Source organism: Melozone crissalis, unplaced genomic scaffold (genome assembly GCF_028551555.1).
Source record: "Melozone crissalis strain CALT ecotype California unplaced genomic scaffold, PUWL_Pcris_2 ptg000034l_1, whole genome shotgun sequence".
NCBI lineage: Eukaryota > Metazoa > Chordata > Aves > Passeriformes > Passerellidae > Melozone > Melozone crissalis.
The window spans coordinates 9,648,885-9,662,274 of NW_026535812.1; the positions used below are offsets into that span (position 1 = coordinate 9,648,885).

At 40.1% G+C, this 13,390-nt stretch overlaps 1 protein-coding gene across 4 annotated transcripts in view; it reads right to left on the reverse strand.

The window, feature by feature from the left end:
• DOCK10 (dedicator of cytokinesis 10) overlaps positions 1–13,390 on the reverse strand; it is a 117,675-nt gene that overhangs the window by 46,284 nt on the left and 58,001 nt on the right. For all 4 annotated transcript variants that reach the window (XM_054282412.1, XM_054282415.1, XM_054282414.1 and 1 more), the window contains exons 10-17: positions 11,642–11,725; positions 10,595–10,750; positions 8,857–9,078; positions 7,992–8,114; positions 7,324–7,406; positions 3,037–3,159; positions 1,698–1,777; positions 421–608 (exon numbers count right to left, since the gene is read on the reverse strand). In XM_054282412.1, the coding sequence (XP_054138387.1) occupies positions 421–608; positions 1,698–1,777; positions 3,037–3,159; positions 7,324–7,406; positions 7,992–8,114; positions 8,857–9,078; positions 10,595–10,750; positions 11,642–11,725 (1,059 nt within the window). The remainder of the gene's footprint in view (positions 1–420; positions 609–1,697; positions 1,778–3,036; positions 3,160–7,323; positions 7,407–7,991; positions 8,115–8,856; positions 9,079–10,594; positions 10,751–11,641; positions 11,726–13,390) is intronic.

The following is a 13,390-nucleotide window of genomic DNA, read 5'->3' on the forward strand; positions in this document are numbered from 1 at the left end:
CCTCAAAATGACTGAGTAGAAGCAGACTGTTAAGTGATCAGGACTTACCTACATCTTGTCCTTAATTAGTTTTCAACCACCATGGAATCACAAGTGGTACCAGGTTTCATTTAAGAACTACAAACATTATCAAGATTAATTTTATCTGCACACATTTTCTCATTAATATAAACCCCTTCTGAAAACTGTGAAGAAGGAATTACCACATTATCTCTTTGAATCACTGTTAGGACTTAAAATAAATCCATAGATTCATTAAAATTGTACCAGTGTTTCATGATTGATACAGGTGAAAAAGATAAAGAGCCAATTCAGTGACATCACCATTTTCCTCTCCTTTATAAATTCTCCTGGATTCTTAAAAGAGCTGATACAGGCCACTGCTAGCCCATGTTGGCCAGAATCATTCACATTCCGTACCTTGTTGAAGTGTTTTTGGCTGTCATACTTGAGGTGTTTTGGATAGATGTATATTTGGTTCTTGTACACCCTGTAAGGTCGAGAATATTTTGTTGATTCCCGCACAAACTCCTCAACTTCCACTGTAGGTTGATGCTCCTTGACATTATGGAATGGCTTGATTGGAATAAAGGATGAAGTAACACAGTCTTCAAAAGAAAAGAAAAGAGATCCATCACATATTATGTTTGTTTTCACTGTCTTACTACTGAGAATAAGTAATATTGAGATGGAATATACAAAATCCTGCCTTAACTTAGGAAAAATGATGCTGAGATGCCTTAAATTTACACCTTTTCTCAGAACAGTGGCAATATATCATCCTTAAATGATTTCTCTCACTTGAATTAAACTGGACAGCACTGGTAACCTCTTTTGACACACAGTATTTGGTGACATTTGATGGTGTAACAGCCCCATTGGTATATGGACAACTTCTACAGAATGCACTGAGTGATGCTGCTTCTCATCAATTTTACAGCTCAACAGCTCATTTAAGTTTTTCTATTATCTAATAACATGCTACATAAAATGAAGAAATGAGCAGTGCAGCACTAGATCAAATATATGATGCAATTGGGATAACTGAAATCAGATCAGGAAACAGAAGATGAAAATAAGCCCTCTGTCACTGAGACTGGGAGAGATTAAAACTGGACAGAGAACACCTTCTTTTCCTATACTATTAAAGCAGTGAGGCATTTAATTTCATGGGGAACTCAAGTTGAGAGGGGCCACCAACTTAGAGGTGTCCATTGCAACCAGAACTATTTCTGGGAAAAGCCATTGGACAGACTCTGCCTAAAAATTCCTTCCTCAAATCATAGGATAATCCCCAGGAAAAGTCTACCAATGTGTTGTGAGGAAGCTGAAAGAAGCTTGTGATCCCTCACATACACCATGCCAAATTTTGCTTCCTTCTAACCTAGCACAAGAGGAAATTGGCAGTTTCAGAGCAATGCAGGTGCTCTGCAGCCCAGGGAGAAGTGGCTCCAGACCAGCTGCAGCACTGGGGTTTCTTTCTTCTCTTTCACAGACACTGAAAACTGGGCTGGATCTGGCCAGGTACAGGATGAAACAAAGAGTGGTGCAATCAAATGACAGCAAATCAAACCCACTCCCCTGCATACATTCTCCTACACAAAGGATATCTCTCTGTCAGAACTGTCTCAAGGCATAATTATGGATGAAAAGCCTGCTATTTAATTAGAATAATTAATTTTAAAGTGGGAACATACTTGGATGTTCCAAAGGGACACAATCAACTGCAATGTCCAAACAGCCAGGTATAGTCTGTATTTTGCTAATCTTCTCTGCTCTGCAATGAGATAAATGAAAACATTGTAGAAAATTAGGACAACAGAGATCACAGGAATTAACTTAAAATGAAAAACAGACCCTTATTTAAGATATTAAGGTTACATTAAACACATTTAACATATACCTATTGGGTATTAAACTCTAATCAAATATAACAGCACAAATAAAATATGATTTGGTTTGTGGTTTCTTTTTTTTCCCCTTAATCTCACTCCTGCCTTCTCTTTGCAAGCAGTATTATTTTGTAGAAAAGAAAGGAAGTGATGAAGCAAAATTTATAAGAATGAACTTATCTACTTTTACTTTCTAAAACCTGAATGAAATATTCCCTAAAAGGAATTCAGTGAGCACTGGGATGAGAGGAGTTCACAGCATTGTGGCTTCTGCAAGTGCCATGCTCAAAAGGGACCAAGACACATTCCTTGTGCCTGAGCCATTTGAGCAGTGCCAAACCCACAATTCTAAATCTCTTCTGTCCAGGAGATGCTTTAGGGACACAAACACAGCAGTGGACACTAATGAACAGTCAGTGGAGTGTCCTCACCAGTAACAGCAAGGTGGCACAAGAAGTTAAGGGGCTAATCCAAGCCCTGTAGCTGACATTCTATCTTTCTATGATCTCTTTTTATATAAAGGAACAGAAGTTATTTAGATTAATTCATTTTTAGGCCCATTTAGAGTAGAAGAGACAAGGAGAAATACATGGTTCAATTCTCATGTCACTTATCCAGTATAAACACAGACCCTGCTCTAGGATTAACCTGATTTATACCTGTATGAAAACTACCCAGCCAAACCGTCTCAGAAATTTACAGGCTGTAAAACACTTGGAGAAGGTTTTTACTTTCAATGTCCATTCTTGAGTTTGCCATGGAGACTCAAAAAACAAAAGCAAGGAGTTGGGAAATCCACAAAAGAATGATTTTGTATCTGTGTCACTCTTTTTTGTTTTTTTTTCCCCTGAGATAATGTTGAGTACTTCACCTGCATTTCCCCTGATAAAAGCTGATTTAAGCAATCACTATTTTTGGTTATAATAACATTTATTTTAATGTGCCAAATGACGTCTCAATTTTCCTGGAAAGTCCAACCTCGAGCACTCTTTGGCAGGTAATAACCTAATGTGAAAAACACTAATGTAATATAATTTAACATGGCCACTTTGGCACACTCTGGTAAATGAAGAAAAAAAATCCAGCTACAATTAGTCTACACAGCTTTATAAAGCTTCAAAGCAAACTAGAAACTTTTCCTTACCTTCTGTATTCTGCTATTAGTTTAATCAAATCTTCCATGGAAATCTTATTACTTTCTTGCCTGAATAAGGGTGAGAATCGGGATTCTCTGTCAACATTTCCCTGATTATCTTTAAACACTGGCCTATAAAGAAAGAAAAATGACATATTTATAAACATGCATCCATATACATGTATGTATGTATATATTTGAGCATTTGAAATTCTCATGTAATGTTTTAACAAGGTTGTGATAGGAATTCTTACACAAATTCATGGAATCTCTGCAGATTTTCACCCAAGAGAGCCCTGTCAAGCTTTATGCTTGCAGGACAAAGGCAACTTCAGTTTGTTCCATGTGCATCCCAGTCCTGCAAAAACCTCAGACCTGACTTAAGCAAGAGCCTCTCACCCGTCATGGACATGACTCCTCCCTTCAACAGAGACTGATCCCTTATTTCAAGGAATCAATTTGAAGAATTCAATGTATTAGTAGGTAGTTTCATCCACAGGTAATTTCATTCAAGAAGGTATTATCCAAGGAAAATCATTACAGTTTTAAAAAATGGAAATCATAGCTAGCTGTCAAATCTCAACCACCACCCCTTATCACAATGAAACACAAGCTTTTACAGAGCCAGGTTAGAGACCTCAGTGAATGTTTCTGTACATTAAATCTGTCCTGTGCCCTCCAGGAGCATGACACCAACACACTGTGGCTTAGCATTCCCTCACAAAACAAGTTTGTGGAACACCAACTAAATTTTTGATGAACCAGCTACGAAGTGCCCAATGAACTGGAAAAGGAGGATATCCATCTATAACAGAACAATTAATATCAGCTGTTGTGTGCACAGGAAAACATTTCCAGACATTTCCATTCCTGCTCATTGACACTTGCAGGATTTAATTAAGACATTGCAGTGCCCTTTGTATATCCTCAAGGGTCACACACGCTGGCTGGACCGGATAACGTAACAGCTATCCAAATTAATGAACCTTGGAGTCAACTGCAGTATGAAAAAACATTGCTTAACAAAAGTAAAATGTTCTTGACACTAAGTGCTGTTCTGTGAATCATTTGGCCAATCTTGCTTCCTTAATTTACTTCTCTGTTCCACTGCCAGTGAGAAGAAGAATTGATGCCAGGACAAATTGTTGCCAGATGCAAAATAACGGAGCAAACCTTTGGAAGAGGAGCCCAGGAATAAGCACAAATGCACCATATCTTCACTCAATTGACTGAGAGAAGCATCCCTATCTCATTTCTTTGCAACTGTCAAGAATGATCAACTCTCCTCTATCAGATTTTACCTCTAGCTGTTGGAGGGAATAAGGTCCACACCAACACACCATATCAAAAAGCTTACTAGGGAGAAACCAGACCTCCTTTCTGGCAGCCACCACTTACTCTACAGATCCTATTAAACTGTTGTCAAAAAAAAAGAAAAAGAAAAGAAAAAAGATTTAATAATAATTACAGTATAGGTGACATGATGATATTTCTTGGACTCAGCACTGCCTCCTCCTCCAGACTAACAAAGCACCAAAACATTGGTTGAGTGATTTCTGCTGTGCCATGGGCTCTGCAGTGTGACGCTGAGCAAACCCAGCTCTGCTGGAAACTATGAACTGATTTCAGAGCAGGCTCTGACACTGAGCAAACCCCTGCTCAGTGCAGCAGGGTGCAGGGGCACTCACCAAGGAGGGCTGTGGATGCAAGTGAGAAAGGAAATGAAGCTGGAAGCAGCTCACTCTGGGTCAGTGGTATTGAGCACTGCCTTCCAGGAGGCCCAGGGACACAGAATTGTCAAGGTATCTTCAAACCCAAAAGATTCCACCATTGCCCACTCCTTCCCTCTGGCTTGGAGTCACAAGGGCTTTACAAAGTCATCCTGCCTACAACCACTGCTCCAGAGCATCAGTGCTCCCTGGCTATCACATGCTCTGCCTCTAGGACTGGCTCAGCAGCACGTGCCTGCCTAAATAACGCACCCAGAACAAAATTAAAGGCATGAAACTACTAAAAAGCAGGGGAGTATTTTTATCTCTCCAGTTTACACACAGTACTCCATTTATATAAAGTTCTCACAACCACCTGAGTAGTTTAGATGTCCACTGAAAACAAGATAACCCTTCTTAAAAAGGTATGTTTTATGCACAGGTCAAATTGTACTGGCGTTTCCACTCCCCAGGTTCATTAAAGCTGAAGAATTGCCAGAGCAGCAGGTGTATTGAATATGTTACAGCTGCAGTTAAATAACTGCAATCCCATGTTTTGCCATATCCTTGCAGGTGGAGCAAGACTGCTCCTTGTCACAGGGGTCATACTTGGAAGCACTTGAGAATGACAACTGTCACATCAAAACAAAGAAATTCTTTAAAAACTTCTACAGTCCAGGAGTCCAATATTTGTCTAACACATTAACAATGTACCTTAGTGCTGGGTACCTAACTACTGAGATATTTTAATATGAAAAATTTCACCAAACTAAACTCCTGAGGAGATTCTAAGAGTGGTAATTTAGGGAAAAGCAAATTAATAGATTAGACTAAAAAAACTGAAACATCATCTCAGTACTTAATAGTTTACATTATTCTGTTCCTCTGGCCTTGTTAGCTGTCCACAATCCTAAACACTAGTGAAGCACAGAGAACCTGCACATTGTTCATAATTTAATTTTGAAAAAGGTTACTTTTGAGGTAGTGGTTTATGATTTGAGGGACAACTGCTCACCTCCAGGATTGGACATTCAGTGGAAATCAGTGCAGTCTCACTGCCTTCAGCTACCTCAACCAACAGCAGCTGAACCGAAGCAGCAGCTGCACAAGATGCTGAAGGATTTCAATATTAGACTCTAAAACATGAAGTCTACGAGGGTGGAGAAGGTTTGAAGGAGTAAGAGTGTAAAAACTAATCTCTGTGAATGAAGTTTCCCCCCACATCTACAATATGTAGCTGAGGCAGATATTTGCAAACTTTGGCAGTTCTGGCAGGAATATGAGACTCTGACACACTGTAATTCTAACACGTACTGTAATTATACCTGCAAGAGCACACAGACACCAGATTTCCCAGCAGGAACTCAGGGAAGCACCCTGAGTCATGCTTTTGAGCAATGCTAACAAACTGGTGCCACAGGAGCTAATTAAGAGTTTCAGTCACATGTGCAATACTCAACTGTCAAGAGTTTGGCTTGCTGAATGCATACGTAAAAATCGCACTGTGGCCATCTGTAACTGCTTTATGGAGGGAAATTTCCACACAAACACAGGAGTGTGGTTAATGCCAGAATGAACTAACTGGAAAACACATTTCCAAACCCAGGGTTTTGTTATTTATCATAGCCAAACCATTTCTTTCCCCCTGCAGTGCGATAGCCTCATGTGGAAACCTCTATTTTCAAGCTGTGAAAACAGAAATAGATTTTATACTTTGCTTTTACCAAAGTCAGACCTCAGCAATGTTAACACACAAGCAGATGTAAATGAATGTGGAATTTGAATTTTCTCAGTGCACCCTAGCTTGGCAGGTATTTAGGGGGATCTCTGCCTCACAGGGCAGCAGCAAAACTTGAAGGGACACAAATGGGAAAAAATGTCAAATTTGGTGAAAGGGGATCAAAAGGCACAGTGGGGGCTCAGTCTTGAGGTGAGACAAGCAAAAATTATACAGGAGGAGAGGAGAAAGAAGTCCATTACTTCCACTGCACTGACCTGCAATAAAACCCAGCTGACCAAATGAGAAAACAGAAGTTCGCCATCACCTACTAACCATGAAAAATGCAGGAGGACCTGAACTGTAATCCCTCCATATGACCCCCAAAGCATCTCAAGTCCTTGGCCAGACTTTTCTTAAAGCTTGACAGCCATCAAAACAAGAACAGAGCCTCAAGAACCTGTGCACCTACTTTCTAGGTGGCCACTGCAACTTTATTTCAGACCACAATTATCTTTGCAGGAAATTCTTATGAGAACTGTGACTTTGAAATCTCTTTGGTCGTTTTAAGCACCCAATGAATGTTAGATTTCATGATAAATTGATATTCTGTCAGCTACCTACCCTGGCAACCTCACTACATACCTGAAGAAAAGATTCCACCACAGCAACATTTAATGAGCAAGTAACTGACGTTGAGCTGTGAGAAAAATAGGGCAATGAAACGAAAAGCCTGCAGGATATTCTGGGGTCCAGAGAGAAAGCTTTTCTTAGCTTCAAGCAGGAAAAGTGGAAAAGAATAAAAAGACAGAAGTCCAAGGGAATAAGCTATAAGATGCTTATAAAATCATGAAAGGAATGAATACATACCTCACTGACCAAGCAAAGGGCATACGGTATCTCCCCAGCTTGCTGCAGAACTGTTTATTGGATTTTAACACTTTCTGTGCACACTGCAAAAAAGGAAACGTGCATTATTCCATCAGTATCATTCCAACAACCTAAATGCTTCGTAAAGTACATCTAAGCTGAAGAGACTACAATAATTGGGCCTGATACTGTTCATAACAAAAGGGTTCTGGGTTGGACAGCAGAGAAATCACAAGATGAATATGATGCTGCTGACAAATTAAACCCTGCTATCACTCCTTTATTCAGAACTGTATTTAAGTTGTCATTGCAGTTTTCTGTCACTACCCAATGCAGGTGCATTGCCTGCCCTCAGAGACAGAGAGGTGCCTACCCCAGCTTTGCTCCTGTACAAAGTTCCACAGCTCATAATTTCTAAAACATTGCTGAAACAGAACATCCCTGTACTAAGGCAGAACCAGCACAGCAATGCACCATGATGTATCTGTAAGCTGCAGACAAAATCGAGTTCATTCATCTAGCCAGTGGAACCTGGACATTTGCTTTCTGAAGCATGGGGCTCCCAGGAGCCTGTCCTGCTCAGGAACCTGATGTTTGTCAGCAGGATTTGCAATGCCTTCAGCAGGCTGAAGCTCACAGAGCAGGAAATGATGTTCCTGTTACATTACCTTAAAAGAATCAGGATTCTTAATGTAAGGCTCGGCACTGCTGGCAATGTTTCCCGTGAGCACCTTTTCTATTTTTGCCACCAGTACAATCTCAGAGTGAGGATTGCTTATGGAGAAAAGAGCCTGTGGATAAAAGGGAGAACAGTTCAAAAGTATACAGTGATACTGCAGAAAGGAAATACTGAGAAATACTGAGCCAGTGCTCTCTGCTGATGGAAAGAGTAACAAACCAAATCCAGAAAGGATTATTAAGGATTATTATCTCTACTTATTCAACGCAGCCAGATGGGAAAGAAAATCTTTGTGCTACTGCTGAAGTCAGCTTGTGCACATGCAGCACCTTGCAAACAAGGTGATTCAAGTCTTGACTGATTCAAGTCAAAAAGCAGTGTGACCATGTTAGTATGGCCTACCTGCTCCTCTTGGGCAGCACCTAAGAGCTGGCTTGAGTCAGTCATTCTGCAGGGCAACGAAGGGAGGAGAAAAGGTAACACAAGCTGTTTCAGCCCACAGCTTATGGCAACAGCAAGAATGTGGAAGCACTTTGAGATTATTGCAGCATCTAGGTGCTGCTTTGAGCTGTGATTTTGTTTGGCTGGTTGGGAGAGGTCAGCAAATGGACCCAAAGAGCACAGGGAATATGGGTGCTTTCTCTAAATAAAAGGCAATAACTTTATCAGTTCTGATTGTAAATGGTTTATACAGGAAGCTCAGAATGCAAGTGGCTCCATACAACTGAGACACAAAAGAGAATTTTGTTGAAAACAAGACCATAGCATGCAAAAGTTCTCCAATGAAAAGGAATACTACCAAACTAAAATAAGCCACACGAGTCACTAAGCCATGCAAGTCACATGTGGAATACCTGTTTGGGGTATTTCAGCCACTCTTCTGGGAACCCTTTGACCTGTGGTTCTTCCATTTCATTTGAGTCAATATTTTCAACTGCACCATTTTCCAATGGACTTGAGGAACCTGAAATCATCTGTCTAACCAGAGTGTGGTTCAAATCCACATGAAAATCAGCAGACATCTTCCTGCCATCCCTGACGTCATACAGTGCCACACTCACAAAGAAAGGCTCTACCTGCAGGAAACACCAGAAACATAATGGGTGATAACTGAGAGGATGGGGGTAAAGGCTATCTTTGAATGGGCTTCTGCAACTAGAAGAAAAGAAAGTAAACAAATATTATTTACAAATCATGAGATACATGAAAAACACATGTTCACACACACATCCCAGATTAGTCTCCAACCATGCAATTTTAGGGGCTTTTAAAGAAAGCTTGTTAACAGGGTGCCAGAAGAGGAGCTGACAGCTCAGAAGCTCAAAGAATCAAAAGCAAATAGATAACTAATTATTAGAGTAAATGAATAGAGCCCCAGAAAACACACTGCAGGATTTTTAAAATGCAGATTGAGAGTCATTATAAAAGAGGGAAGAGTGAGTGTGGGCTTTCCAGGGATTGTCAGAAATGCAACACAAAGATGACAAATGTAAGGGGATGGAAAATGTTTACTGGTACAAACACAAAAGCGTGGGTGTATTATTCTGTGGGAAACACATGTTCCATTTTGCTGGGAAACCAAGAGCATTCAAACCACTCTGACAGTGCCCACTTATCCTATGGCAGAGTACCAGGGAATTCAGTCCTGTGACTGAAAGTAACCTCCTAAGAGCATCCATAGTTCTGACAGAATAAATCAGCCTCAGGATAGCACCACCTGAGCTGTCCAGAAACCAGAACCCTAAAACTGAGGAGATAAAGAGCAGGGCATAGCAGGTACATTGTCCTTTGCTTTTCCAGCCTCTGCAGTGGATATGGCATGCCCTTGGTGCAGTTATCATGGCTTTATTTAAACAGTTATTCCAGTCTGCCAAAAATAGATATTGATTACATCATGCTGAATTTGCACTCACTGTAGAGGTCATCTTCAAATGAAAAACAAACAAATCAACAAACAAATCAATGCCTCATATGTAATATGTGAAAGTGGAACTGCTGGGACACTGATGTCTCATAACTTTACTGCTTCAGAGGAGAGCTAACTAAAAGCTATAGACTGACATCTACATCTCAATTTCCCCAGCTTTTTTTTTTTACAGTAAGAATAAGCAAAATTTTCTGTTTTGTCCTGGTTTTAGCTGGATTTTTCCACTAGATGAAACATCTTGTCCTTTTTATTTTGCCTTCTCTCCTGTAACTTTATCTGCTTGGTTCCTTGTCTCTCCCTGAAAAGCAAAAAAAAGTCCCCAGTTCACCAGCAACTGATATTCCATTGCCTCCCTACATAGGTCTTGGCAGTTTAAACTCGTTCTTCTTGTAGCAATTGTTAAGAATCCTCAAGGTTTGAAACATTTTTAATCCTTCACTGAACTGTAGCTAAAAGCTTGCCATATAAATCAGCTTCAAAATATCAATTGAAAAGTTAATCAGCTTTGTTATTCAGTCCAAAGGGAGCAGTATGCATGTGTGATACAGCTTTCCTTTCACTTCTCTCTCCAAACTAACACATGTATGAAAAGAAGAAAAACCCCAACCAACAAACCAACCAAAAAAAGAAAGTAAAAAAATCCCAGAGAAATAAGAAAAGCTTACATTGGTTAAGGGATCATTTTCATTTTCAGTAACACAGGCCTGGAGATTCATACTGAGGGATTTGCAGGTAACCAGGATCCTCTTTGCAGGCTTTTCTTCAAATGGCTTTATCACTGAGTTTGTCCCTGGAAACTCCTTTTTCTGAGGATTCAGTGCCTGAAATAAGTAGGGCAATTTATTATGCATAGGAAAAAGCATCATATTCCAAAACAAAGTAAGCTTTTTAAAGGTCTTTGCAATCACTGAAACACCTGAAAACCTCAAAAGTCACTGTTGGTCTCTTCATATTACTATAGTAAACAAGTATTATTCCTAATTTATAGATTAGGAAGCAAACAAAAAAGGTTGCCTGAGGACCTATATAATGTCAGAGACAGAATTAGGGATTTAAATTAGTTTCTTATACTTTTAGAACTTACTTTTTTTTTGTTTACTTTGTTTCTAAAACTTCAGCTTTTAATTTCCTCATATAGATTAAAACCCCTCACATTTTCAGATTATTAACAGTACATTTTAGAATGAGATTCCAGGCATTTCTCTCTTTCCCCATTATTTATATACCACATCACTATTTTAATTTGCTTAATACTTGGAATAAAGGTCTTATAGTTGATTGACATCAGAATCAAGTTTAAATACACACTGATCCCAATGTTACTTAAGCCTTCTTTTTAACTAAAATAAAATTTCCATTTAAATCACATTCAGAGCAAGAAATAACTTTCTTTGAATTCTGACATTAAATGTCAAATTTTGCTTTAATGCTTGTTTTAAACTAATTCAGAGCTTAGCTCAGCTGGACTGGGTGACCTCCAGAGGTCACTGCCATCCTCAGCCATGCTGCAGCCCAAATGCAGAGTCTGTGCAGAAATCTCTGTGGGCTGCAGACAGCTCCTCTCCCTCTTCACTGTTCAAGCCTTGCCTATACCCAGCTGCTTGCTCAAGTTCAGCCCACTCTGCTGGCTGAGCTAACCCAGTTAGCTCATGTCACCTGTATTTTAAAACTTCTAAGAGTTAAAAAAAAGGAAAAAATTTAATGTTGCTTACTGCTATATCAGGATCCAAAGAGAACAGGTTTAGTCGCTCTGTGTTTCGAGAGGCTTTCACTGTTTCTTCTGTTTCTGTGATGTACTGTGGTGACAGATAAGAAATTAGTTTTCTGCACAAGAACAGAAATCCATAGAGCTGTCAGACTTCTAAATGAGTGATCAATGTTTCACTTAAAACAAGATTTCCCCCTTCTGCAGCAGTTATCCCCAAGCACCCCTTGTTTGTGAAGCAGGGCTTTTCAGGCCATGACACACTTCCAAGGAATGCCAAAATAGATCAATTAAGTAATTCAAGTTTTTGTATGTTCACATATGCTATCCATTATCATTGCTGGGGCCTCCCCTAGGGAATAATGTGCTCTAACACCATGAATCAGAAGACTGAACAATTGCTTTATTAAACTAAGTTATATTACACTAATACTATACTAAATTACATACTAAAGAGATACTATACTATACTAAAGAATAACCTGCGACTGTCTGAGACAGCCAGGACACAGCTTTGACCTAATTGGGCAAGGAATCAAATCAACTTCACCAGTGTCCAATTAACAAATCACTTTGGGTAAACAATCTCCATAACACATTCCACATGTGCCAAACAACAGGAGCAGCAAATAGAGATAAGAATTGTTTTCTCTTCTTCTCTCTGTGCTTACCACTGCCTTCCCCAGGAAAAATCCTGGGAGAGAGTTGTGCTGGCTGCTCTCTGTGAAGAGAGCTGCAGTCACAATCCATTGAGGGAGATGTCAGATCTCTGCATCAAAATCAGTTTACAGATTTCCAAGCTGAGGGAAATAAACCCCCAACAAACCAGCCCCACAGGAAAACACCTGATCCAGGGGAGGGCAGAAAGGGAGGCAGCAAATGTCACCCAGCCTCACACGCTGAGCAGGCACAGCCTGCAGTGTCACCCAAAGGGAAGGCTGGCAGCCCTCTGCTACAGGGAGCATCAGACATACCCATTTCCTTACTGACACTTGCTTAACTCAATAGCAACGTCTGATTAAAGCCAACTTCACCCTCTGGAGCCACCTGGTGCTTTCCTACCCTACCTTCTAAAATCCTTATATCTAACTGCAAAAACCTTTTTCCTCACTAGTTAAGCTCATTTATTCAATATGTAAAGTAAGCCCCATACATTCCCCTCCCCTTAAAGATCTCTTGGGATAATTCAATTGCTCAGTTCCTTCAGTCTTTCTTTGCACTTTGATTTTCTCTAACTTTAAAAAAAATATTTAATCTCTAAAATATTAAAAGAGTCCATCTTTTCTGCTTGCCTAGGACTGAGTACAACCCTTAGCTGACATGGCACAGGATATTCTCTTGTTCAATGTTTCATGTCTCCGTCATCGTGGTATTGCCAGTACACATTACGTAACAAGCAGCAGCAGCCCAGCAGGACCAAGAGCTCTGTGCTCACTTCCTAACATGCCCTGCCCATGGCCTGACCTGCAGAAGCAGCTCTGGATGTGGCTCTGGTAGCCTGGTTTAGACAGAGATGGGACAATGATATTTACCTCCATGGACTTGGGAAAGGCCATAGAACACTGCTGCAGCCAGGTCTGTAGAGCCAGGGTGGGGGAACAGGAATTATCCATACAAAGGGCAAAAAAAAGCATCAGAAAACAAGCTACCCATCTCCTATAGCCTTGCAGGCACCAGTGAGATATCTGCAAGATACCTCTGAGATATCTGCATCAACTAAACCACTAGAAAGAATCTACCCACAAACAAGATGATC